At 46.0% G+C, this 26155-nt stretch overlaps 1 protein-coding gene across 4 annotated transcripts in view; it reads left to right on the forward strand.

Annotated features, from left to right (window-relative positions):
- Nucleotides 1-24217, forward strand: part of LOC135207485 (uncharacterized) — a 79932-nt gene extending 55715 nt beyond the window's left edge. For all 4 annotated transcript variants that reach the window (XM_064239273.1, XM_064239274.1, XM_064239276.1 and 1 more), the window contains exons 9-10: nucleotides 8743-8931; nucleotides 22502-24217. In XM_064239273.1, the coding sequence (XP_064095343.1) occupies nucleotides 8743-8931; nucleotides 22502-23987 (1675 nt within the window). In that variant the 3' untranslated portion in view covers nucleotides 23988-24217. The remainder of the gene's footprint in view (nucleotides 1-8742; nucleotides 8932-22501) is intronic.
- The last annotated feature ends 1938 nt before the right edge of the window (nucleotides 24218-26155 follow it).

The following is a 26155-nucleotide window of genomic DNA, read 5'->3' on the forward strand; positions in this document are numbered from 1 at the left end:
GAAGAAGAAGAGGAGGTGTCGTCGTCGTCTTCATCGTCTTCTTCGTCGTCGTCGTCGTCTGCCGCCTCTTCCCCTTCTTCTTCTAAGGCCCCACCGCCTAAGAAGAAGAAGTTGCCTCCCCCCCCCTAAGAAGTCTCCTTCGGGAACTTCTAAGGGCCCGTCTCGCTCCGGTGAGACGGGGGGTTCTTCCGCTGGTCGCCCTGCTCCTTCGGGAGCAGGACCCGTCTCTTCTCCCGCAAGGAAGAAGACTACGGGGACCAGAGGGGTGCCGGCTAACACCGGCACTTCCTCGCCTGCTGTCAGTGGTTCGGCCACAGCAGCAGGATCCGGTCGGCCGCTCGTTCGCGAGAAGGTACCGAGTGTACGGTCGCCTAACAGTGACCGTGCAGCCAGGAACCAGACCTCTGAGTCCGCTCAGCGTCTGGTTCACGGCACGGAGCGGAAGACTGGTGACAGCCGCTCACAGCGGCTCTCACCAGACCAGCTCTCGCTCTCACGCGAACAGCTGGCTACCCGGGCGGACGTGACGGTCCATGACCGGCCACGGGCTGAGGCTGGGAAGAGGTCCCCCCGTTCGCCGGCACCAGCCACGGCTGGTGCCAGCGAACTGACGCACCGTGAGGATACGCACCGATCTCACAGTGACAGTGGAGCTCGCCGGTCGCCTGACCGTCGCTCTCGCAGAGAGCGATCGGGTACGGCGACCAGCACCAGCTCCTCTGACACACGAGACCGGGGCCCGCTGTTCTCGGTCCGGCCAGCCGTTCTCCACAGCGAGACGGCTCGACTAGGTCTTCAGCTCGATCACCACCGCGGGTTGGCGATCGCCTGCAGTCCTCCAAGCCCACTGGTTTCTGCCAGCGAGCGAGGAGGGAGCGTCAGGTCTGCCTCTCCCATACCTTCAACCTCCTCGGGTTACACCCGGGAGGGGCGAGGTATTGAGGAGTGATCGTGAGGGGTGTGCCGGCCCCTCAGGATCCCGCCACGTCGTCGTACGTACCAGGCTCGGTTCTCGGACCAGCCAGGTCGTACGCACAGGTGGTTGGAGGAGACCTACCGAGAGGGGCTGTCGCTCTGCCTCTCCTTGAGGGAGGAGGGTCTCGGGAGATGCTCCTGTTTGAGGGACACTGGACGGTCCGACTCCACAGGATGCTATCACGCCCGAGATCCAGAGGAACTTTGCCGAGGTTATTGCGCTGATTCGTCAGCACAACGACCCCTCGGGGGGAAGGATCGCCGCTCCCACCATCCGAGCCCAACGTCCCGGCTCGAGTCGTTCTGGGGCCCGAAGAGGGAACCCAGACCGACGGTGGGTTTGCCGCGTTCACAGCTTGCGGCCACTCAGTGCTGGACCATGTTGAATCGCTTGTCTCCGGCAAGACGGTTCGCTCAAAGTCTGGCAGGTCGAACAAGCTGCTTCCACCTCCTCTGCTACACAGCGGCTGGTTTTTAACGTGCCATCTGAGACCCGATGCGCCCAACAGGTCAACCCGGAGTTAGCTAGGCTGACTCTGGGTGTGTCTCTGCAACAGCTCCTGTCCGAGAACCTGTGGTTCTCGCAGCAAGAGGCACTAGGCCTGGAATCTACCGCCATGGCAGCTTTCCAGGCCGTCTCCTGCTAGATCTGTGGTCCCTCACAGTATCTAAGGTCGCAGCCAACTCCGGGGGGATTTCTCCCGAAGAGGACTCGGCCTTCAGGAGACTTTGCCAGTCTGGGGGAAGAGCCATCTCCTTCCTTGCCCACCAGACGGTGAACCTGTGGGCCAACCTGGTTCTCGACGAATAGGGACGCTGTCCTTACTCGGGTTTCCAGGGCTTGGCCGGCGGGGCGTGAGGCGGCGTTGGGGCTTCGAAACGGACCTCTACGGAGTTCCACGTCTCTCTTCCCAGGAGAGATGGTGGACGCTGCGGTGGACAGACGGCGCACTGATGACAGTGACCGTCTGGTTCACCAGGCAGTCCTCGAAGGCTTCTGGGCAGCCTCGGACTGCGGCCAAGTCTAAGAGCTCGGCTATGCGGCTTCTCCTCGGTCTGCTAAGACGGTTGCTGCGTCGAAGCCCCGAGGAAATGACTCTGTCTTCTTCGACTTCTAGCAAGGGGAGCCGTAACCAGCCCTCCTCCCAGCCCTCCTCATCCGTGGAGGCTCTGGGAAGAAGTCGAAGAAAGGGGGGAAACGCTAGGGACGGCTGTTCCCCCTCACCTGCTGCCGGAAGTGGGGGGGTGCCTGGCCAGCCATTGGGCAACTTGGCAGCGCTACGGCGCCGAGACCTGGATTGTAGATGTCCTTCGGGAGGGATATCTATTACCCTTCGAATCTCGGACACCCCCTCACCTCCAACCCGGTCCAACAGCAGTCGTACGTTCCAGGGTCATCGAAGGACGTAGCACTCAGACAGGAGAATCAAGACCATGCTGAGCAAGAGAGCTGTAGAGATCGTCACGGATCAGTCACCGGGCGGCTTTTACAGTCGACTCTTCCTGGTGGAAAAGTCTACGGGAGGCTGGCGCCGGTGATAGATCTCTCTCCCCTGAACCGGTTTGTTCGCCAGACCGGTTCACGATGGAGACGGCACGCTCAGTGCTCGACTCCATCAGGGAGAACGATTTCATGCTTTCAGTGGACTTGAAGGATGCGTATTTCCAAATACCCATTCATCAGTCCTCCAGAAAGTACCTCCGCTTCATCCTCGCCGGACGGTGTACCAGTTCAGGGCACTGTGCTTCGGTCTCTCAAAAGCCCCCACAGGTGTTCACGCGAGTGTTCACTCTGGTGTCTGCTTGGGCCCATTCGCACGGGATACGTCTGATGAGGTATCTCGACGATTGGTTAGTCCTGGCGAGCTCCCGCTCGCAGTTGCTACAGGACAGGGATCGACTGCTCGAGTTCTGTCGCGATCTGGGGATCGTTGTGAACTTCGAAAGCGATCTCGAGCCCAAGCAGAGGGATGAAGTACCTGGGTATGCTGATCGACACGGTAGCAGGGCGAGTCTTCCCCGCAGACTCGCGGATCAGCAGATTAGGGAGGCAGCCAACCAGTTTCCTGTCTCGGCAGGAACAGGTAGCTCAGCGATGGCAAGTCGTGATCGGACACCTGTCGTCACTCGAGAAGTTAGTCCCTCACGGGCGTCTTCACCTGCGGTCTCTTCAGTGAGGACTAAAGGAGAGTTGGTCACAGGCGACGGATCCCCCAAGCTTTCCAGTGTCACTGACACAGGAGGTGAGGCAGGACCTAGCCTGGTGGCTCGACGACAGGAACCTCTTAAGAGGAGTGCCACTGCGCACTCCCCCCCCCGGACATGCAGCTGTTCTCAGACGCATCGACCGAGGGATGGGGCGCACACCTGGAGGAGTTGCTGACTTCAGGAGTGTGGGACGAGAACGACAAGCACCTTCACATCAATGTTCTGGAACTCAAGGCAGCGTTCCTCGCTCTCCAAGAGTTTCAGGACCGCTTGATGGGACACTCAGTGGTGTTGATGTGCGACAACACCACGGGGGTGGCTTACGTCAACAAACAGGGGGGCCCCTAGTGTCTCTCCCGTTGTAACCAGTTGACTCGGTAGGTGCACGAGTGGGCTCAGGCACACTCAAGTAGAGCTGTCGGCACGCTACATTCCAGGGAAGAGGAATGTAGTAGCAGACACGCTCAGCCGTCGGGATCAGGTGATAGGGACCGAATGGTCTCTACACCAGGACGTGGCGGAAAGGCTCTTCGACCTGTGGGGGCGACCAGTCGTGGATCTGTTCGCCACCCGGCACAACAGGAAGCTCCAGGTGTTCTTCTCGGCCGTGCCGGACCCATGGGCAGCTGCAGAGGACGCTCTTCAACACCCGTGGACAACCTCTTCGCCTATGCCTTTCCCCCGTTCAGCCTGATTCGCAAGTGATCAGTCGAGCGCTGGTCACGCCCGAATCTCAGGATGATCCTGGTGGCTCCCAAACATTGGTCCACAGGCCATTTGGTATCCGGACCTGTGGCTCTTCTCGCAAGGGAAGAACCGAGAGAGATCCCCCTTGGCCACAACCCTTCTCGCCCAGCCACACGTCGAGCGGTACCACCGAGCAGTCCAGTCCCTACGTCTTCACGGCTGGCTGTTATCCACCATCTCTTGCGAACGAGAGGCTTTTCTCGTAGCGCAGCAACAGAGATGGCTGGAACGTCCGTCAGTCCTCTGCAGCTGTGTACCAGGGAAGTGGGCCGTCTTCTGTGGTTGGTGTCGTAGACGGGGTCTATCTCCTCTCAGAGCCACTCTTCAGCAGGTAGCGGATTTCCTCGTTTTTCTTCGCCGAGGAGAAGCTCCTCTCAGTCCCCACACGTTAAAGGATACAGAGCCGCCTTGGCGCTCGTCCTGAAACTGAGGGGGTTGGACATCTCGAACTCGTTCGAGAGCTCCTTGCTTATGAGGAGCTTCGAAAGGTCTTGCCCACCCAGGGAACTCAGGCCCCTGCGTGGGACGTGACTCTCGTCCTTAGGAGTCTGACTCGAACACCGTTCGAGCCACTCCGAGAGTCGTCAGACAGGGATCTGACCCTCAAGACCCTCTTCTTGCTGGCCCTGGCATCGGCGAAGAGAGTAGGGGAACTTCATGGTCCTTTCCTATGAGTACGACACTCCAGGGGATGGGGATCCGTGACGCTCGATTTCGTCCCGAACTTCGTTGCGAAGACTCAGAAACCGTCAGTCCCTCCCTGATGACAGGTTCGAGTCATTCACGATTCCCTCCCTATTGGACTTCACCGAATAATGATGCGGATGAGATGCTGCTTTGTCCTGGTGAGGGCGCTACGGCGCTATCTGAAGAGAACTCGACACCTCAGGCCTGAGTGTCGACGCCTCTTCGTTAGCACCGGGGTCACCAAGAAAGAAGTATCCAAGAACACTCTTTCATTCTGGCTGCGTGAGGTCATCAGGAGGGCGTATGAGGCTGATGGTAGTGACGACATCCGTACGTCCCGTCCGAGAGCTCACGAAGTCAGAAGTATTGGCCCCATCGTTGGCGTTTCGCAAGAACTTCTCCGTGGCGCAGGGTCCTGAAGGCAGGGGTCTGGTCTAACAGACTACCTTTACGTCCTTCTACCTTCGGGATATTGCCCACAGGTCCTTGGATACGTTTTCCTTGGGACCCCGTGGCTGGCTGTCAACAAGTTGTGTAGCTAACCCAGAACCCTCGCAGGCTGAACAGCATCGAGTCCTGGTGTGACTGTGTGGATGGATGTGTGAGTGAGTGAGTGACTGGCTCTCTCTTCCCATCTTTTCCTTCCCCCTCTACCTGTGGGCAGAGGGCCATGGTCGTCACTACGCTGGATGAGGACGAGATGCAGGTGAGCTATATGACAGAGCCCCATCCTATCCCTTTCACTAGGGATAGGAGCAGAATATCCACCACTTCCTTCTACAAGGGGGGGAAGTGGATGCCTACAAGAGTCAAACCCATGACTTTATATTTGCTCCTGTACAGGAACAAGTTCTTGCATTGCTGGTACGAAGAGATACGCATGCCTCTCTCTTAGTACTCGGTCCAGAGGTCTGACCATTGATCCTGCGGTGCACACCCCGATCAATCGGACAGAGGCTTGGATCCCTCCCTCGCTCTTACGACCAGGGAGGCTTCCAAGGTTGGGCGAAACACCAGTCTGTTCACAAAAGACTCAGATTCCTACCCACCAAGAAGTGATCTTCCTATTGTAAAAAGGACCGAAGGTTTGTATGAAAATTTGCCGTGTCGGAACAAATGACAATTTTGTCCAAAATTGCATTTTTCCTAACTATACAAACCTGAGGTCCTTTTACACATAGCCCCACCTCATGCCACCCCTCACTCTGCAGTTTTTTGCTTGGGCCAAAGCAAAAGTGATTTGTTTACCTCCCAGTCGCGCGCGCGCGCCTGTCGGACAAGCAGTTAACTACCGAACCCCTTGTTCGAAAGCTTACGACCTATCCAGCTGCCGCTAGTACCTTCCTATTGTAAAAGGACCTCAGGTTTGTATAGTTAGGAAAAATGCAATTTTGGACAAATTGTCATTTTAACCAGTTCTGATGAGAATATGGAAATGTTATCATGGTATGGTAGTTTAACATGACTACAATGTCATATATGAGAGATGAGTAGGTCAGCTAGATTGGAAAGAGAAGACAGGAAACTGGGTGAAAAATTAGAAAGCAATGTAACTGTTAAAAGGTATGCCACAAAGACCCTTTAATGCTATCATTTCTATATGTAGTTAGCAAATGAAAATGATCATGGGCAAGTGGAGGGACTTCCCCTAGTACTTAGAATTCTTGATTTCAAATGTAGACTGCCATTTGTCCATAAGTTTTTTTTACAGCACTTGGCTTTATGCTGTTTTATGTTTTATGAAAAAAGTATAAGGAATGGAACAAAAAGCAAAATGGTACTGTAACTAAAAAATAAATTTACTCATACTAGGTCATTTTACTTTGAGCTAGTTTTTTCTGATTTCATGTACTTCTACATTTTTCATTGCTGGTCATTGCTCCGTGTCCATTAGATAAGAGAAGCCTAACTCCCAGTAATCTTTTTGCCCTTTCAAGATATAAGAGCTGAATTGATGAAAGATTGGGACAGCATGTAGACTAGGTACACTCGGCAAGGAATGTTAAGATACAGTTTTTTTAAATCTTCGGACATATAGTGTTCAATAATGCCACACCTGGCAAAATCGTAGCGTTTTTTGCTTTCTAGATTTCCATTAACTTTACACCATAAAGATTCTGTAGAGGCCCTTTAATAATTCTTACTTGAATGTAGAAACAGGCTCTATATTATTCGTTAATGTTGGTTTGATAACGTCAGTTCAGGATAGAATATCGATCATCCTTTTTAAAACCTACTGTGAAACCTTATTTATAAGTAATGTTTGACACTAAACTGACGTTAACATTCATGCGTAATTGAAGACGGATCTTAAACAATGAGAGAAAGTGTTTTAAAATTTGATCAGTACTTGTGGAAATCGTGAGGAACAATACAGTAAAGAATCAAATATTATGACGATAGGGAGAGAGCACCCAAGCATACACCTATCGATAGAGATATTTAATTCATTATATTTACTTTGAGAGATTAAGTGACAATATTTTTTTCAAATGTTTCAAAAGTGGGGAGAGAGAGAGAGAGAGAGAGAGAGAGAGAGAGAGAGAGAGAGAGAGAGAGAGAGAGAGAGCACAAGTATAGGCCTATCTGTAGAGATACTTAATTCATTATATTTACTTTGAAAGATTGAGTGATAATATTTTTTCAAACGTGTTTTAAAAGAGAGAGAGAGAGAGAGAGAGAGAGAGAGAGAGAGAGAGAGATCTGCTACGTGAAAGCTTAGGCCTATTTATTTAACTACTTAATTTCATTATATTTTCTTTGAGATTGAGTGGTAATATTATATTTTTGAAGTATGGTTTTAGAAGTGAGAGAGAAGAGAGAGAGAGAGAGAGCGAGAGAGAGAGAGAGAGGAAAGAGAGAGAGAGAGAGAGCGAGAGAGAGAGGAGAGAGAGAGAGAGAGAAGAGAATAATTATAGTATTGGTGACGGACTTGTGACGGGGAAAGGCAGAAGAAAGAGCGGTGAGTCGGTGCACAGATACCTGGGAAACGGGGTGATATGACTGCTAAGATTGTGCTGCACTATGCTAGATAAAATTTGAAGGATCAGAGTATTCAAGTCAATTCTCTAAGAAATTCATACCCTAATCTTGATTTCATTCGACAGTTGCCTTAACATTCAAAGATTGTAAAAAAACGTGGAAAATTTTAGACACAGGCTGCGGTCATTCTTGCTCTCTTGATATAATCTGTACTTTTGAAAATCGGATTTCATCTACAAATCATTCCCCAAAAAAAAGCTGTAAGTAAAAATAGTTATTACCACAAATAACTCAATACGCATTGCACAGGCAATTAAAGTTTTATATCGCGCAAATAATGCTGATGTGTTGGGAGATCTTTCAGCCTCGCAGCAAAATGCAGTCGTGCAGGGCTGTAGGCTACTACGAACTGCTTTGTAATTGGAGCATATAGCCAGAAAATCTTTGAGCTGACATGCTACTTTACCCTTGATAAAGATTTATGCTTAATGACGGTAGCTTTGTAAACAGCAACTAGCATTCGATCCATGTCAACGTCAAAGTAATCAGTGTGAAATCCGTTACGTAAGCCAGTGTCCAGTGACTTGCGCTTTCCCGCTCGAAGTTCTAGGGCTCCTCCACATCATAGAAAACGCTCTTGCGGATGCAACTAGATTTGCTCAACCTACCTTAGCCTTAGCAACATTGGCTGCCATTGACTTCAGCTAACATTAATCGCTTTGGAATACAAGCATGAGTTTGTAGAAGCTAAACATAATTGCATTCTCCATTTACAATGATACAATAATATCCCCGTTCATGAAGGAAAACGAGTATATATTGTCGTCGTGATACATAGTACTACAATCAGAAATTCACATTCTATCTACCAGATCTCTATGAACGAATCCATCTGGGAAATTCCAATTACTTCGGACATATATCGTGTTTTTAAGTATCTGAACGGTTTTGTTTTGCAGTTTTAACTAATATGATATAATTTGCAGTGTATTTTCATATTCTAGATTAAATTTAGCGATATTATGTCTTTTCAGTAAAAACAAATGGGAAATTCGATGAACGAAAACTAATGAAAACTGTATCTTCAGTTTTCTTGTCGAGTGTACATGTTAAATAGAAAACATATATCTCTCCATTTTTCAGAAAACTGCTGAATCACTACAGACATTTGTATCGCAAGGAGAAGGAAGCAAGAAAGCGTATTGAACATAAGCTGTCAAAACTTCAAGCAAAAATGAATAAATGTCATTTGTTAGATGATCTAACAGTGAATCACATTGAGACATGCTTCCAAAGGTTCCAAACTTTTCTGCTTAATCTGAAGACTACTGGGTAAGTTGCATCTTAAGTCCTTTATTTCCAACTTTTTTATTTATGTACTTACTAATGTTGGTTTAAGTACAGTTATTACTTTACTTCATATAGCAGTGGAAACAAAATGACAATTTGTCGAAAATTGCATTTTTCCTAACTATACAAACCTGAGGTCCTTTAACAATAGGAAGGTAACTAGCGGCAGCTGGGACGGTCGTAAGCTTCGAACAAGGGGAGAACGGTAGTTAACTGCTTGTCCGATCGTGCGCGCGCCCGCGCGCCCGAGAGGTGAAGAATCACTTTTGCTTTAGGCCCATGCAAAAAGTTGCAGAGTGAGGGGTGGCATGAGGTGGGACTATATGTAAAGGACCTCAGGTTTGTATAGTTAGGAAAAATGCAATTTTCGACAAATTGTCATTTGTTCCGATACGTAATACAAAACCCTCGGTCCTTTAACAATAGGAAGACTCACTTCTTGGTGGGAGGAATCTGAGTCTTTTTGGTGAACAGACTGGTGTTCGTCCAACCCTGGAGTGCCTCCCTGGTCGTAAGAGCAAGGGAGGGATCCAAACCTCTGTCCGATTGATCGGGGTGTGCACCGCAGGATCAATGGTCAGACCTCTGGGCCAAGTACTAAGAGAGAGGCAAGCGTATCTCTTCGTACCAGCAAGCAAGAACTTGTTCCTGTTTGCAAAGAGACAATCATAAAATGATGGGTTTGTCTCAATTTGGCATCCACTTCCTCCCCCTTGTTGGAGGAAGTGGTGGATTTATCCTATCCCTACTGAAAGGGATAGGATGGTGCTCATTGAGTAGCTCACCTGCATCTCGTCCTTACCCAGCAGGGGTGACGACCGTGTCCCTACTACCCAAAGGTAGAGGGAAGAAAAAGATGGGAAGAGGAGCCAGTCACACTCTCATTCCTCATCCATTCTTACGGTCACACCAGGACTCGATGCTGTTCAGCCTGCGAGGGTCTGGGTTAACTACACAACGTGTTGAGCAACCACCACGGTTCCCAAGGAAAAAGATCCAAGGAACTGTGGGCAATATCCTGAAGGTAGAAGGAGGTGCATGCGTCCGGTTGGACCAGGCACCTGCCTTCATTACCTGCGCCACGGAGAAGTTTCTTGCGGAACGCGAGAGAATGATGAAGAGGCGTCCACACTCATCCTGGGTGTCGAGTTTCTTCAGACAGCTCCGTTGCACCTTCACAGGACAAAGCCAGCATAGCCTTCGTATCGGAGGCGGTGAAGTCCATTAGGGAGGGTATGTGAAGGACTCGAACCAATCGTCAGTTACCGAAGGGTTCTGAGTCTTCGCTACGAAGATCGGTACGAAATCGAGCGTCACAAATCCCATCCTTTGTGCTTGACTTCTCAAGAGAAGTCATGCAGTTACCTAAGACGAAAAGAAGGGAATAGTCGTATGACCTCCCTCTTTCTCGACTTTGGTTATGTACAGTACTCATACTGACAAGCTATTAAAGACGAAGTAATGATTCTGCTGGAACAACCGAACTAAGTCCACAGCATAGTTCGTAACTGACTCGGGCGCTCTGACCAGCTGCGACTGACTGGTTCGGAATCAGTAGAGGCAAGTTGTCCAAGCATCCGGGTAAGTCACGTGACCTTCGCCCTTTAAAGAGTTATGCTGAGAGACCAACAAATAAAATATTTGTTAGTCACCGATGCCGGACGGCGCGGCGAGATTCTCTTAATGCATAAGCTCAAAAGGCGAAAGTCAATTGCCTTCAAAAGACAGAGGTCCCTGATGGCAAGAAAATCTCATAGACGTTGAATCTCAGCTTAAGGAGAAACAACACTATGTGACGTTGAAGATGAAGGTAGGCAATGAATGCAACCTACGTCTTCCAGCTGAATTGAGAGAAGGAATCTCAAGATTAAAACTGTGCTTACAAATGACTGAAAACGCTAACCGCCATTTTATTGCTGTCCGTTGTGCAATGAAAGCGGGGCGTTCTTCAGTAATGAAACACAGGGGAGGAGCCGCTTGAAGAACTGCTTCTCTTGGGCTGAAACGTTTGGAAGTAGAGCTGGCAGGTGTGGGAGTAGGCGATGTCTTTCAATACATCTGCTAATCCGCGGGGTGAACAGTGAACAATTGTACACCTCAAATACAAGATATTTTGAGGACAAACTCATTCCGCAAAAATCATCGCATTATCGGGATACGATGCAGCAGAGACTATTACAGAATTCTGTTACCGTGCGGTAAAACAGAAAGATGAGAGTCGAATAGATATCTCTTTTTGTTTAAAATTCTCGCAGTACCGAAGACGATGAATACTAGCATTTCACACCAGTAGATGGTCATTCATGTATGCGAGAATCCCCGTTAATCAGAGACTTAAGTCCGTGATTGTTGGTCAGAGATACGGTTGTTATTCAATCAAAGCAGGTGAGAAAGACATAAACAACCGTCCATCTCAAAGCGGCAGCTGATACTGAAATGATCCCGGTCGGGTAATTCAATACGCAGTAGCTGTCGGCTGACGTCGTCATCCTGAAGTTTGCCAAGTAATCCTTTCCACGAAGGAATGCGTTCTGGTGTTGCCTAGAACCACCACGAGCATAAAAAAGATATGCTCGAGCAATTATATTTAATGGCGAAACCGAATTTCGTAAATAATAAAAAGCTTTAAATGTGGGGGTTGTTGTTGTGACAACACCATAAGTTATAAAATTGAAAACTTGAAACTGGAAACTCCTGGGTGGAGGTTGCAGGCAAACCCACGGGTTGTTGCAGTTTTCAACATTAAGAATACCTTTTTTGCGTTCTAAGTCGCAATCCAGTAGAATAACCAGGATATGCGCCACCCCTACCCCCGGGAACCATTCAACTGCTTATCAGAATCATGTCGCGAGGTTAATATACGTAGTATAGTTTGTAGGATTCCTGAACAACGATCTCCATCCTAAACATTTCTTTCCTTCAAGAAAACAAAATAAGGAGGATTGGAGATCGACCACCTTCGTTCTCTATTAAAGAGAGTGAAGGAGAAGTCTTTCCTCGAAGGAAAGCTTCAATGGTGAACAGAATACTAAGACGATAGTTCCAGCCAAACTGGATATTCCCGTCCGTTCTTCTCTATTCCAGGTTGGTCGCCTACTGTGAGATAGTCTTCTTTCAGCAGCAGTCTTCTTCCTAATGCTAGAAATTCCAGGAATTCGAGCATAGGCGAGGTTCCCGATTATCGTGTAACATATCGGGGATTCTCGTCTCGCTCACTTTGGACCGTGGTCTCGCCTATGTGTTTGGAGATCGTAAGAAACTCTAACACTGAATGCGCTAGAAATTCCGTAGAATTCTAAGCAGTCTGCGAAACCCCCACCGAATTCGTCAAACGATATCGGCTGGTGGTCCTCTCGATTCCCGTAGAAAAATCGAGAATGGGGCCGGATCCCTCCTCAACGACCGGGGCTTACGTCAGGTAGGACCCGAAGGTCCCCCTGGTAGCGCAGTCCCCAACGTGGGATCCTACAGAGAAATCTCTGTAGGATCCTTCCCCTTTCCCTCGTAGCCGTAAGGAGAGAGGGAATGGGGGGTGGGGGAGGAATTGGATACTCGCTCAGCCTTCCCAGTGGAACTAGCAGTTTGGAGAAGAGTAGGAGCAGCCATCGCCTTGCGGCGATGGCCTCTCAGAGTCTGGGAAAACGTATCGTCAGGAGAAAACGTTTTCCCGAGGAGGGTTACGAACTCTCACTGTAGGTAAGGGTCTGCCGCCACTGTGAACGTCGTCTGGGTGGGGCTGATCGACACCTGACAGGAGAGAGCCGATACAGTCCTCCGACTCATTCCAGTCCTCGTCGAGGTCGAAACCTCTCAGGAGGACCGAAGGAGTATTTAAATACGGTGTCCGAAGACACGTAGAAACGCCGCTGTCGCAGTAGAGGAGGTGGAAGTAGCTTGATCGACCAGCCAGAACTGAGAGAGCCTTCTTGTCCGGAGACGAGAGACTCTGGTTCAAGACAGAATCGGCAAGCTCCGATCGCGGCATACCCACCGTCGGTTTGGGTTCCCTCTCGGGCCCCAAAACGACTCGAGCAGACATGGGCTCTGCGGTGGTGGGGCGGCGATCCTTCCCCCAGGTCGTTGTGCTGACGAATCAGTGCAAATAACCTGGGTAAAGTTACTCTGAATCTCGGAAGTTACAGCGTCTTGAGGAGTAGGACCGTCCAGTCCCTCCAACAAGAGCAGCTCCCAGGACCCTCCTCCTTCAGAAGAAGGACCAGCAACAGATCCCTGACGGTTGCCTCCAATCACTTGCGCGTACGTCCTGGTTGGTCCTAAGACCAACCTGGCACGTGCGGCGTCGTGACGGGATCGTGAGCGGCGCATCTCTCACGATCTCCTATATACCTCGCTCTTCTGGCGTATGACCGAGGAAGTTGAAGGTATCGGAGAGACAGAATGACGCTACCCCACCCTCTCCCCCTGACGGTCGCCTCCAATCACTTGCGCGTACGTCCTGGTTGGGTCCTAAGACCATACGTGGCACGTGACGGCGTCGTGACGGGATCGTGAGCGGCGCACCTCTCACGATCACTCCTAGCTACCTCGCTCTTCCCGGTGTAGCCCGAGGAAGTTGAAGGTAGTGGAGAGACAGACCTGACGCTCCCCCCCCGCTCGCTGGCCGTGGGGGGCTGCAGCCGATCACCAACCCGAGGTGGGGATCGATCTGCAGCCTGGCCGTGCCGCTCAACCTGTGGCGAGCGGCTCGACGAGCACGTCGACCCCGGTCCCGTGCGTCAGACGAGCTGCTGCTGGTCACCGTATCCGCCCGGTCCCTGTGGGAGCGGCGGTCAGGTGACCTGCAGAGCTCGCTTTCGCCGTGAGACCGGTGAGCGTCCTCGCGGCACGTCAAACCGCTGGTACCAGCCGAGGCTGGTACTGTCGGTCGAGGGGACCTGGGGGACCTCTTCCCAGCCTCAACCGTGGCCGGTCAGAGACCGTCACGTCCACGAGGTTACCGGCTGGTCGCTGCGAGAGCGGCCGCTGGCCTGGCGAGAGTCACCTGAGCGGCTCTCGACAGTCTTCTGCTCCGTGCCTCGGTCATGACGCTGAGCGAACTCAGGCGTCTTAAACTTGGCTGCACGGTCACCCGAAGGATGATCGTACACTCGGAACTTCTCGCGGACGAGAAACCGCCGCCTGGTACCTGGCTTAGCAGCAGAGCTGCCAAGACCAGGCGAGGGTGTACCAGCGGTAGCCAGCACACCTTTGTCCCCGTCTTTTTCTTCTTCTCAGAAGGGGAGACGGGCCCCGTTCCCGAAGAACAGGAGGACCAGCAGAAGAACCCCCCCGTCACACCGGAATGTGACGAGCCCTTCGAAGTTCCCGAAGGAGTCTTCTTAGGGGGAATAACAAAACCCGGTTACCAGCTGGTCGCTGCGAGAGCGGCCGCTGGCCTGGCGAGAGTCACCTGAGCGGTTTCTCGCCAGCCTTCTGCTCCGTGCCGTGGTCTTGGCGCCGAGCGAACTCTGGCGCCGAAACTTTGGCTGCACGGTCTCCCGAGGGAGAGCGTACACTCGGGATCTCCCGCGAACGAGAGACCGATTGAGCCGGAACCTGGCGTAGCGGCATCGCCGCTAGCACCAGGCGAGGAAGTACCAGAGCTAACCGATACTCCTCTGGTCCCCGTCTATCTCTTCCTTACGGAAGGGGAGACGGGCCCCGCTCCCGAAGGAGCAGGAGGACCAGCAGAAGGACCCCCCGTCCCACCGAGGTGGGACGGGCCCTTAGAAGTTCCCGAAGGAGACTTCTTAGGGGGGGGAGGCAGCCTTCTTCTTCTTCGGCTTATGGGCCTTAGAAGTCGAAGGGGAAGAGGCAGCAACAGACGAAGATGACACCTTCCTCTTCTTCGTCAGCTCACGCAGGACAGTCGTCAGGTCCTCCATCCAGGCCGGAGTCGGGCCTATTGCCGAAGCAACACGGCCCGACTGCACCTGTCCGGAAGGACCTGGGACTGGGGAAGACACACCATGGGCAGGACCAGCATGGACAGGCGCAGGAACCAGGAGCGACAGGAACAGCAACCAGCTCAGGAGCGGCAGGAACAGCGGCAGCGGTAAACACAGAAGGGACAGCCAAGCCAGTAGCGGGAACCACATCAGCGACAGGTACGGCAGGCCCAGCCATCGCCTCGTAGAATCATCGGCAGCCAGCGTGGTACTGGCGGCCGGTCCAGGGGCGAGCTGCTGGAACAGCGGAAGTCTGGGGCAGGCAACACGAAGAAAACACAGGCGGCGGCGGCATACCCCTCCTCGGTACGGCGGCGACGGCCCTAGAAGCGGCAGACGGCGTCACCGACACGCATGGGGAGTGTAGACCAGCGGGGGGAAGCAGCATAATCGGCCGTGAAGGTTGTAGTGGAGACCACTCCAAGGTCACCGCCCCGCAGACCTCGCTAGACTCTGCAGCAGATCGTGGATGCTAGGCACGCCCTGCAGCCGCAGTGGTCCATACCTGTCCAAGGTCGTCTCCCACGGCTGTAGCACCTGCGGTAGCACAGACAGATTAGTAAGAGGGGTTCCTCACGCACGGGGGGGGAGACATGCCCCACCCCGAACGGAAGGAAGACCCCAAAAACAAAATACGAGGAAGCTGAGCGAGCGGGGGGGCCGGAAAGAAGACGAAGAATGGGATACCAAGGGAGTCGCGGGAGAGCTTTCCGACGACTTCCTGGCAGACCTTCGCTTCCCCTACCCCCGCACAGCAGTGAAAAGTAATATGAAAATGAAACAGAATACTGCACTTGCGATCAACTTCATAGAACTTAAAGAGAAAAAATCAATTCCCGGTAAGAGCGGAAACTTGATCCATAATAATGATGCTATCATAAATATATATGAAAATGAACAATACTGCACTTGCTATTTTTTCACTTTCAACAGCAATAAATCGTAAGGATTAATTCCCGGGTAAGAGCGGAAATTGATCCAAAATTAAATTTGATGCAATTAATAAATGAAAATGAAAAGAAAACTGCATTGCGAATCCACTTTCATTGCATTCTATTCATACAAAATAAGAGGCTCTTGCCGAGCGCAATCAAAGCTCGTTGCTCGGCAACGAACGCACAGGGCAAAAATTATAATGAAAAAGAGTACTTACATCTTTCAATTACACCACTTTCGCCCAAAATACATGACTCGGCGCTGAGTGCGCCGCTGCCTCGGCACCGAGACATAATTCAAGGGTTCAATTCATGAAAAGAGCGGAAATCGCCGTCTCTACGGCGATAGCTCCATGTTGATTCATAATTAAGTAATGAAAATGAAAACAGTGTATTTACAGTTTCATTTTCAAGTCAAACCAAACCATTAGTAGAAAACACAATATAAACAAAGCATACGACGATGAAGCGGGCAGAGAGCGATGACGAACACGTCCTTCACACCCGCGGCCGAAAGCAAAAGTGATTCTTCACCTCTCGGGCGCGCGGGCGCGCGCACGATCGGACAAGCAGTTAACTACCGTTCTCCCCTTGTTCGAAGCTTACGACCGTCCCAGCTGCCGCTAGTTACCTTCCTATTGTTAAAGGACCGAGGGTTTGTATTACGTATCGGAACAAATGCCATTATACGTCGAATAAATTGTCTGTTGGGTGCTAATCGGACGTACGATACGTTGACTACAAAAAGTTTTTTTAAATATTGGCGGAAAAATAGTTATAGGCCTAGTTTGCGAAAAATTTGAAATCGTGCCTTGAGGGATGCTGGGAGTTCATGGATCAAGCTGTTGTTTTGTTTATAAGCGTTACTCAGGCACGCATGCGCAAATTTCTTTCTTGCACTAAAAAGCACCAACGACACATCTCAGAAATTCTTTCGTCATTTTGTCGTAATTTTTGCACAGTTTTATATTAGCCGTTACATTAAGTTTTATATATGAAAATGTGTGCAATTTCATGTACAATACAACAAAAACAACCCATGGTTGTAGCTTTTATCAGTTTTGATATATTTTCATGTAAATCACGATAAGTGCCAAAATTTCAACCTTCGGTCAACTTTGACTCGACCAAAATGGTAAAAAAACGCAATTGTAAGCTAAACCTCTTACATTCTAGTAATATTCAATCATTTACCTTCATTTTGCAACAAATTGGAAGTCTCTAGCACAATATTTCGATTTATGGTGAATTTTTGAAAATACTTTTTCCTTACGTCCGCGCCGTAACTCTGCCGAAAATCTCAGAAATTCTTTCATCACTTTGTCGTAATTTTTGCACTGTTTCATATTAGCTGTGACATAAAGTTTTATGTATGAAAATGTGCGCAATTTCATTTAAAATACAACCAAAAACAACCCATGGTTGTAGCTTTTAACGGTTTTGAAATATTTTCATATAAATCACAATAAGTGCAAAAATTTCAACCTTCGGTCAACTTTGATGACCAAAATGGTTGAAAAATGCAATTGTAAGCTAAACTTCTTACATTCTAGTAATATTCAATCATTTACCTTCATTTTGCAACAAATTGGAAGTCTCTAGCACAATATTTCAATTAATCGTGAATTTTTGAAAAACACTTATTCCTTACGTCCGCGCACGGTAACTCGGCCGTAAATCTCAGAAATTCTTTCGTCAGTTTGTCGTAATGTTTGCACCGTTTTATATTAGCCATTACATTAAGTTTTATATATAAAAATTTGTGCAATTTCATGTTAAATACAACAAAAAACAAGTCATGGTTGTAGCTTTTTTATCAGTTTTGAAATATTTTCATATAAATCATGATAAGTGCTAAAATTTCAACCTTCAGTCAACTTTGACTCGACCGAAATGGTCAAAAAATGCAATTGTAAGCTAAACCTCTTACATTCTAGTAATATTCAATCATTTACCTACATTTTGCAACAAATTGGAAGTCTCTAGCACAATATTTCAATTAATCGTGAATTTTTGAAAAACACTTATTCCTTACGTCCGCGCACGGTAACTCAGACTACCGCCAACTCCGAAGAAGGTCGGCTGAGAAACGACACCCACCGACCTAAGGCCTGAGAGGCCCCCCTTCACACACCCCCGCAGAGACTCGGGTCGGTCGTTAGAGACAACCTGAGCGAGAGAAGCACCCACCCAGTGGGGGCCCCGAGCGGAGGGGGGGAAAGGGTGGTCGGGAGGGGTGACGATCATGTGACCCAGCGGCTCCCCGTGGTTACTGGACCGCGAGGAAGGTGCAGGGGTAGGCTAGCCGACACGATCACCCAAAGGAAAACATACACGAATAATACACAAATAAACAATAAATACTTAAAAGTATAATGTAAAATCATGCACTAACACGGGGGGGGGGGAAATGGGAAGAGAAATGAACATAAAATTATAAAAACGCCTAACAGCCAGGTAGAACCACCCGATAAGGATGGCCCTAACCAGGACAAAACCAGAATGGCCTGACGTAACGATATAACTAAACCAAACGGCAGAGGTAGGCATGATAACGAAAAAGAAATAAAATCAAATCATAATGAAAAGCAGTAAAACTATAACGATGGGTACCCGATGAGGCACGAAACAAAGACACGTGCTCGACAGGAAACCCCCGTGGAAAACACGAAATAAACATAAATATAAATATAAACATATACACGATCGACAAAAACTGCCATCCAAGAAAAGGCAAATAAAGGGTACTGATATACAACTCGGTTCACGAAGTATGGAAGACCACGCGAAACCGAAACGACACAAAAGGGGGAACGCGTAATGGCGGTGCCCAGCCTCGTCAGCAAAGGCGACGCCAGACAAAACCCTAAGTAAAAGAACCACAAGGGTCAAAATCACTCCCTAAATAGTGTCGAACAAAACACCAGTACTTAACTTGGATGGGGAGGCAGATTGACGATCCATAGCTAACAAACACAAGCCAAAAAGGCAGAGAAAAACAGAGCGCAAAAATTACGTGCAGCTCTCAGAATGGCTATCAAAGGAATGTCGGCCCTGACGCTACCTTGCGGTAGCAGGGAGTCCCCTTTTCTAAAGGGTTTTGATGTGGAAAAGGCTAATTGGAGAGGCTGCTGTGGTAGTGCTTTTCACTCGCCCCAGATTCATACCGACACCCTTTTAGAAAGGGTGAGCGAGTAAGAATATTCTGGCATGGCCAATTTAGCAGTTCTCTGGTATTTTAGCAATATTTTACCTTAGAAATAGCGCTAAAGGAACGTATTTCACTGGGCGACACGGCTTCCTCGCCCAGAAGTAGATTTTTCCTACGTCAAAATCCTTTTTTTAGTCTTTTCCAGAGAAAATATATCAAATACTAACCAAAATAATTGTTTGTTTATAAGTGGAAGCTGTGGCTTTCATAGCTTTCTTCTCTATCCTGCTGGGCCTCTTTTTCATGTAGTTATGTGTACCACATTGGAATGTCATTTGAGTGGCATAGCAAGTTGCCTAATTTGGTAATTGCAAAGATTGTAGCATACCTGGGGTACTCACTCTCTCTCTCTCTCTCTCTCTCTCTCTCTCTCTCTCTCTCTCTCACACACACACACACACACACACACACACACACACACACACACACACACACACACACACACACACACACACACACACACACTATATTAGCATGTATATTAAGATATGTACAGGCAGTCCCCGGGTTACGACGGGGATTCCGTTATTAAGACGCGTTGTAACCCGAAAATCGTCGTAAGCCGGAATGACGTTCTTGAAAACATGTCCACAGGGAAAATTTCACTAATTTGCAATTTTTCTTAGGGCCGTATCTCTAAAATTATCACTAATTTACTTTTTTCATGTGCAACACTGTGTATTCACAAATTACTGTATATTTTCATTAAAATACAAGAGAGAGAGAGAGAGAGAGAGAGAGAGAGAGAGAGAGAGGAGATAGAGAGAGAGAGAGAGAGATTAGAGATAGTTCATAAAACCATTAAATTCGTTGACCATTGTATGGCATTGTTAAGCTCCGAGTGTCACTGGAGTTATGAGGTAGGGAAATTGATACAGAAAAAGACGAAGGGAAGAATTTTCTTTTGAAATTAGTTATTGTATTATTACTACTTCTATTATTATTATTATTTGAAAATATAATAAACACGTGCATCTACCATAAAAATTCTCTCATCTCAGTAAGAAAGAGGAATTATCCTTACAAGTGAAATGGAAAGGTAATTTTCAGCTCTTCAAAATACGACCATTATGAATTTTGTAATTAAAGTTTTATTATTATTATTATTATTATTATTATTAAATTAAACTGAAATTATCAATAAACATTTTACATACTAGTACCATAAAAATTCTTTCATCTCAGTAAAAGAGAGAGAGAGAGAGAGAGAGAGAGAGAGAGAGAGAGAGAGAGAGAGAGAGATTTGAGAGTAATTTATCTCTCTCTGTTCTCTCAAAAAATACTTATAACGCTTCCAGCGAAAGAGAGGGAGGGAGTTACCACTATGACACATTATTATCTTGTGTGGCGAGAGAGAGAGAGAGAGAGAGAGAGAGAGAGAGAGAGAGTTAACCTTAATTAAAAGTGACATGGATAGATTAGTACGTATTGTATTTCTTTAAAATACTATCACATATGAATTTTGTAATTACAGTTATTATTATTATTATTATTATTTGAAAGTATTAAAAACAAATAGTACAAGTACATACAAAATCTCGAGTCTCAGTAAATGAGAGTGAGAGAGAGAGAGAGAGAGAAGAGAGAGAAGAGAGAGAAGTAGAGAGAGAGAGAGAGGCATAAAAAACCGTCGTAACCTTGGAATTTGCGTTGTAATCTAACCAGAAACTTAGTTTTGTTAATTATGTATACTGGAAACAAGCAATGATTTTTTCATTATTTGCGCTTTTGGACTGTTATAAACTGCGCATTCCAAGCTAGTGTATTCATTCGCTCGGAAACTAGTTCCGCATATGAGGCATCACTAAAAAAATTTAAAAAATACGACATAAAAAGTGTCGTAAATCATCATTACCTCAAAATTTTTGTTGTAATCTAACCAAAAACTTAGTTTTATTAATATACTGTGCTAAACTATAAAGGATTCTTATCATAGTATGCGTTTTTTAAAAGCGTCGTTAACTCGGAGTGTCGGAAGCGTCAGCGTCGTAACCTCGGAACAAGCGTCGTAACCCAGGGCGGATTTTTCAATGAATATTTAAGAAAAAGCGTCATAACCTCGGAACGTCGTAAGCCGTAACCCGGGGACTGCCTGTACTTCATTATATCTATATGTTATTTATTTTTAACTTAGAACTATGGTACTGTAAGTTGGAAAGTCATTCTTAAGGACAAAAAAAATATTTGAACATAGTATAGATAATGTCTATTATAATGTCATAATAAAAGCACACACACACAGAACCACAAGCGAAATCGGGCAATGAACCGGGTAAAGGCCGAGAGAGGTCAACCACAGTGGCGGCTCGTGGCTATCATTCCGGGGGTGCTGTTACTTAATTTCTTTTTCAGATTCCTTCATATTAACTGCATAAACACATGCATTTTATATAAATATATATATATATAGATATATCTATGTATATATATTATTTATTATATATATATATATATAGTATATATATATATATATATATATATATATAGATAGATATATAATGCGTGTGTTTATGTAGTTAATATGATAATATGAAGGAATCTAAAAAAGAAATTAAGTAACAGCAACCTCATGAATGATCCACGAGCCGCCACTGGTCAACCACAACTCTCGCCCAGGCGGTTAAGAAAAAAAAATGAACACACTGGCGTGTGTGTGTGTGTGGTTCTTGACCACTTTTCACCCAATATACGCACACGTTTCCAGATCTCACAAGATTCCTTGCTTTCATCTGCAATTTAACCGGATCCAGCTAGGCGCTAGAAATTATCTTATTGTTAAGATCGAAGGTTTGTAGGTATGAAAAATACAAAGTCTAAGAAAATTTGCCATTTTTGTGATTAAGTGTCCTAATAACAAAAATGTTTATGTAGGGTATTATAATCCATCAAATACATACATTAATAAATGCAACAATCCATATAGGAGGTTAGATGTCATATATACACTTCACAGAGTAAGTGTGCCTGCAATTTCTTTTTGTTTTTGGTAGTGTAAGCAGTAATATATGGAATCCATACGCTATATAGAATTTTAAAAAATCATCGTCAACAAAGAGTACACATAGCTGTAACTCATAGTATGTCTATATTGTTGTTTTGTATAAAGAAAAAAATATGGAAAATGGGTGCTTTTTCCAGTGGCTAATATAGATGAAAACCAGAGTAACTGAAAGTCAGATGGAAGAAAGATAATATGAAAGGAGGTACTGTAAAAGGATGGAAATGGGTTGCAGCTAAGTGCCAAAGGCACATTGCAAAGAACCTAAAGTCATTTGTACAGTGTGATATTAAACGTTGTTATCCCAGTTGGTAAGTCTTTGTAGCTAATAATACGAAGGAACCTTATCATTTTAAGCATTATTTAACATAATTTGGATGTAACATTTTTTTCTATTTTATTATCTGTTTTGGTATAAGGAGGATGGATTTTAATAACTAAACTTTTTTCTAATCTGTAGGTTCCATTGGCAAGCCGAGTTATGGGAAGATGCTAGTAAACCCAAACAAATGAATGTTTTGTTGCAAGACAGTAACTCAAGTCCTCCTCTATCCAGTCTACAGGAGTCAGAGTACAATTTTGCTAATGTTGCATCCCAAGCTGAAATAGAGCTTTTAAATTTTTCTTCTGCAAATCTACCCATTATTTTTAGAAATAGAAAAATTTCCAGTAAAGGCTATCAAGAAAATGTTCCTGAGCCAGTAAACTTGGTTAGCACACCTGAGAACCATGTGAAATTGTCAACGAACATACCAGAAAAGGAGAACGGTGTTGAGAATGCAGCCCATCAGGTTTATGATGAAAACATAATTGACAGCCTTCAAAAAGATTTGGATACAGGAAAAATGTTAGTATCTTCATTTATTAATTCATGTGAAAAACACGAAGAGGAAAGCAGAATAAATGAGAATACAAATGATAGCCAGCATGATGTACATGAAAACAAAGAATTACCTGTCCCTGTACAACCTGTGATAGAAATTGCATCAAGTTCAGCAGAAGATCAGGACAGTGAAGCTCATTCAGTAGATATCAGGGATGATTATGCCAGAAACATTCATAACCAAGAAGTCCTTGAGCCAGAAAGAAATTCTTCCAAGATAAAAAGTGAGGATGTTTTGGAAACAAATAACAGACATTCTGACATTCAAACAGAACAGGCCATAGTGATTGCTTCTAATCAAGTTCCTTCTGAGGAGGAAGTATCAGCTATACAAGCAGAAAAAGATATTCAGAGTAATACATCAGAAATTGCTACTGACAACAATTCCAAATTCATGAAGGAAAAAATTAATCATAATATTACACCAGAAAGATATGTTGATAATAGTCCAAAATTCATGAAGGACCTTACATTCTTCAGTCCTCATAAGACAGATAAACACATGCATAAATTAGAAAGTGATCCACCAAATGAAAACAGTAGTAAATTTAGTTTACAAACAGGGTCAGGTAACATTCATTCTGAAAGCATAGATGCTTCTATAAAAGAACCAGAAAACAGAGATATTAAAAATAAAGATGACAGTGTTGCAGCAACAGAAAACAATTCTGAAACAGTGGATGGTCCACCGTACAGTCAAAGAAGTGAAACTGATGATGAGAAACTGCAAATGAAGAAAGCTATTAGACAGGCTCCAAGGAGTGGTTCTGTTTCATCTGTCAGCATTACAGAACATCTCAGTAATTCCCACAGCAGTTGGACAAAACTAGGAAAAAACAGAGTAAAGAAAACTGTGAAATATGAATCCACAAAAAGTAAAACTCCAGCTCCTGGATTAGTTGATTCTAAGAAAGTAGAAAGTACTTCACCAAAAGATATCCCCATGGAGTATGACAGTGATTTTGAAGTCAGCGATGTTGAGGGATTAAGTATATCTGCTTCTTCACTTACATCAACAACAATACCCGATGATCTTGTTACACCTGGAGAAGAGGAGTTTTGATTTTAGGCCTGCTTCTTAAAGTTTTGCACCTGGAATTAGATTAAGAAGCATAAAACACTAAAGCAGGCTGAGATGAAGAAATTCAGGATAATTGTTAAGGAAAGCAGTGACAAGAGGCAAAAATGGTGAGACATTTGTACGTATAACTTATCAGTAACTTCCTTTTAAAATAATAGTACTCCTCCACAAATGCACATCCCAATATTTTTTCATATTTTATCTGCTAAAAGCACATTTATTGAAATGTAGCAGTGCTGGATACTTAAGTTGTTATCCTTATTATTGTTAAGTGGTATAACCCAGACACCAAGTCAGCATTCTGTGACGCAGTAAGAATGAACAACCCGAGGGCAAGAACAAACCACAAAATTACCCACTGTCCTTTACTGCAAGTTTCTGTGTTTGGAAAACCTACTTATTTGTAAGTTCCCATCAAGCCAGTTTAAACAGAATATGTGAAGGGGTAGTTAGATGACAGGTAACATCAGACCTGCTGTACTTGGTCACTCCTTCATCAGTTATCATCTATATGTATGGCTCCCTTTACAGAAGTCAGCACCTTTTCCTCATTTATCCTTAACTTTTAGTTTGCCATCATTTTTGCACCTTTTCAGCCTTATCTGCATGTTTTAAATGAATATGAGTCAGGTTTTTCTATTCATTGTGTATGAAATTTGCATATTTTTTTTATTCAGTATGAGGAAACATCCCTATGGAATAAACAGAAGTAGTCACTAACTTGCCCATGAAGCTTCCACTGCGGTAGGACCATGCAAACAAGGTCAGTACCGTGTGTGGGTGAAAAGGCACAAGCATGCCCATTGGCCCCCTAAGTTGATTGCAAGTAACCAAGATGAAAATCCACATTGGACCTCTTCTCTTAAGAAGTCTGAGTAGGCAACTGGTCATCAGCAAGAGAAAGCTGTGGAGTGGTAACCAGGCAAAAGCAAGCTCATGAAGTGGATGGACTGCTCTCCTTACAGTCCTCCATATCCATGAATGGGAACAGTGATTGTTGTCCCTCTTCAAGGCAGAGTGATGTATGCAGGAAATTCTATAGGCCTTCTTGCAGTGAGAAGACTGGGGCCTTCTCCCTTCATTTCCCAAGATCTGCGGACTGGGGAAGAGGAGGAAGATGGCCAACTTGAGGATGAAGTGGTTAGGGAAGTATAATCTGGAACGTCACCATCTGGGCTGGAAAATGTACAGTATTAGGAGTAACAGTAACAGTAGCAACAGGAGCATTCATTGCCAAAGCAAGGTAACAAAGAACCTAATGTTCCAAGATGGTACCATATTCCAGTTCCAAACTACAGTCTGACAGAATCCCTAGATCTAGATGCAGGCGCATATGAACTGTCAGTGTCTTTATAGGGGATAGCCACCAACTCAACTACTATCCCATCATGAGCAGGAAGAGCTAACTAACCTTTCACCAACCTCTCCAATCTCCCAGTGGATGATAAGCCTTGAAAAAAAAAAAAAGGTGGGGGGTGGGGGGAGAAAAAGCACACATAATTCTTCCACTGAGAAGATCAGCCAACATACCTTACCTGTATGTGGGCAACATACAGTGGCCTCACTTGCTCTTACATAGGACATCTTCAATATTCTCTTCTAACAGTTGAAGGAGAAGTGGCACTCATAATACAAATGCATCAAGCCATCAGGCTCATCCAGGCTTGACATTAGCCAAAGAAGTGAGGTGCTGCTGGTAGAGTGAGTGGTTCCCACCATCACTCCCCTGCCACTGTATCTTAACTACATTGTTAACAAGCTTTAATGGATGGTCCAGTGATTGCCAGCAATACTGTAAGAAAGATGAAGGTTTGTAATCCCACAGGAAAAAAACTGCTTTATCTCTGATTTTGTCTTTAAACCATGTTTTGGAGTTGTGAGGTACATAGTATTCCTAATTTCCTTTGACTGATGCTACTAAACAGTAGGCAAGTGTTACATGAATGATTTCCAAAGAATAAGCAATTTGCTTTACTTCACGTGTTATATACTGTACTACTCATTATGAAAATCAAACATTTGTCTATTACTTTCTTTATATCTTTAATACACTTCCATAAACTTGATCCCATTTATTTCAATAATATACTTCCATAAACTTAGTCCCATTTATTTAAATTTATTAGTACTTATTAGGCAAGATAGGCCTT

Source organism: Macrobrachium nipponense, chromosome 32 (assembly GCF_015104395.2).
Source record: "Macrobrachium nipponense isolate FS-2020 chromosome 32, ASM1510439v2, whole genome shotgun sequence".
NCBI lineage: Eukaryota > Metazoa > Arthropoda > Malacostraca > Decapoda > Palaemonidae > Macrobrachium > Macrobrachium nipponense.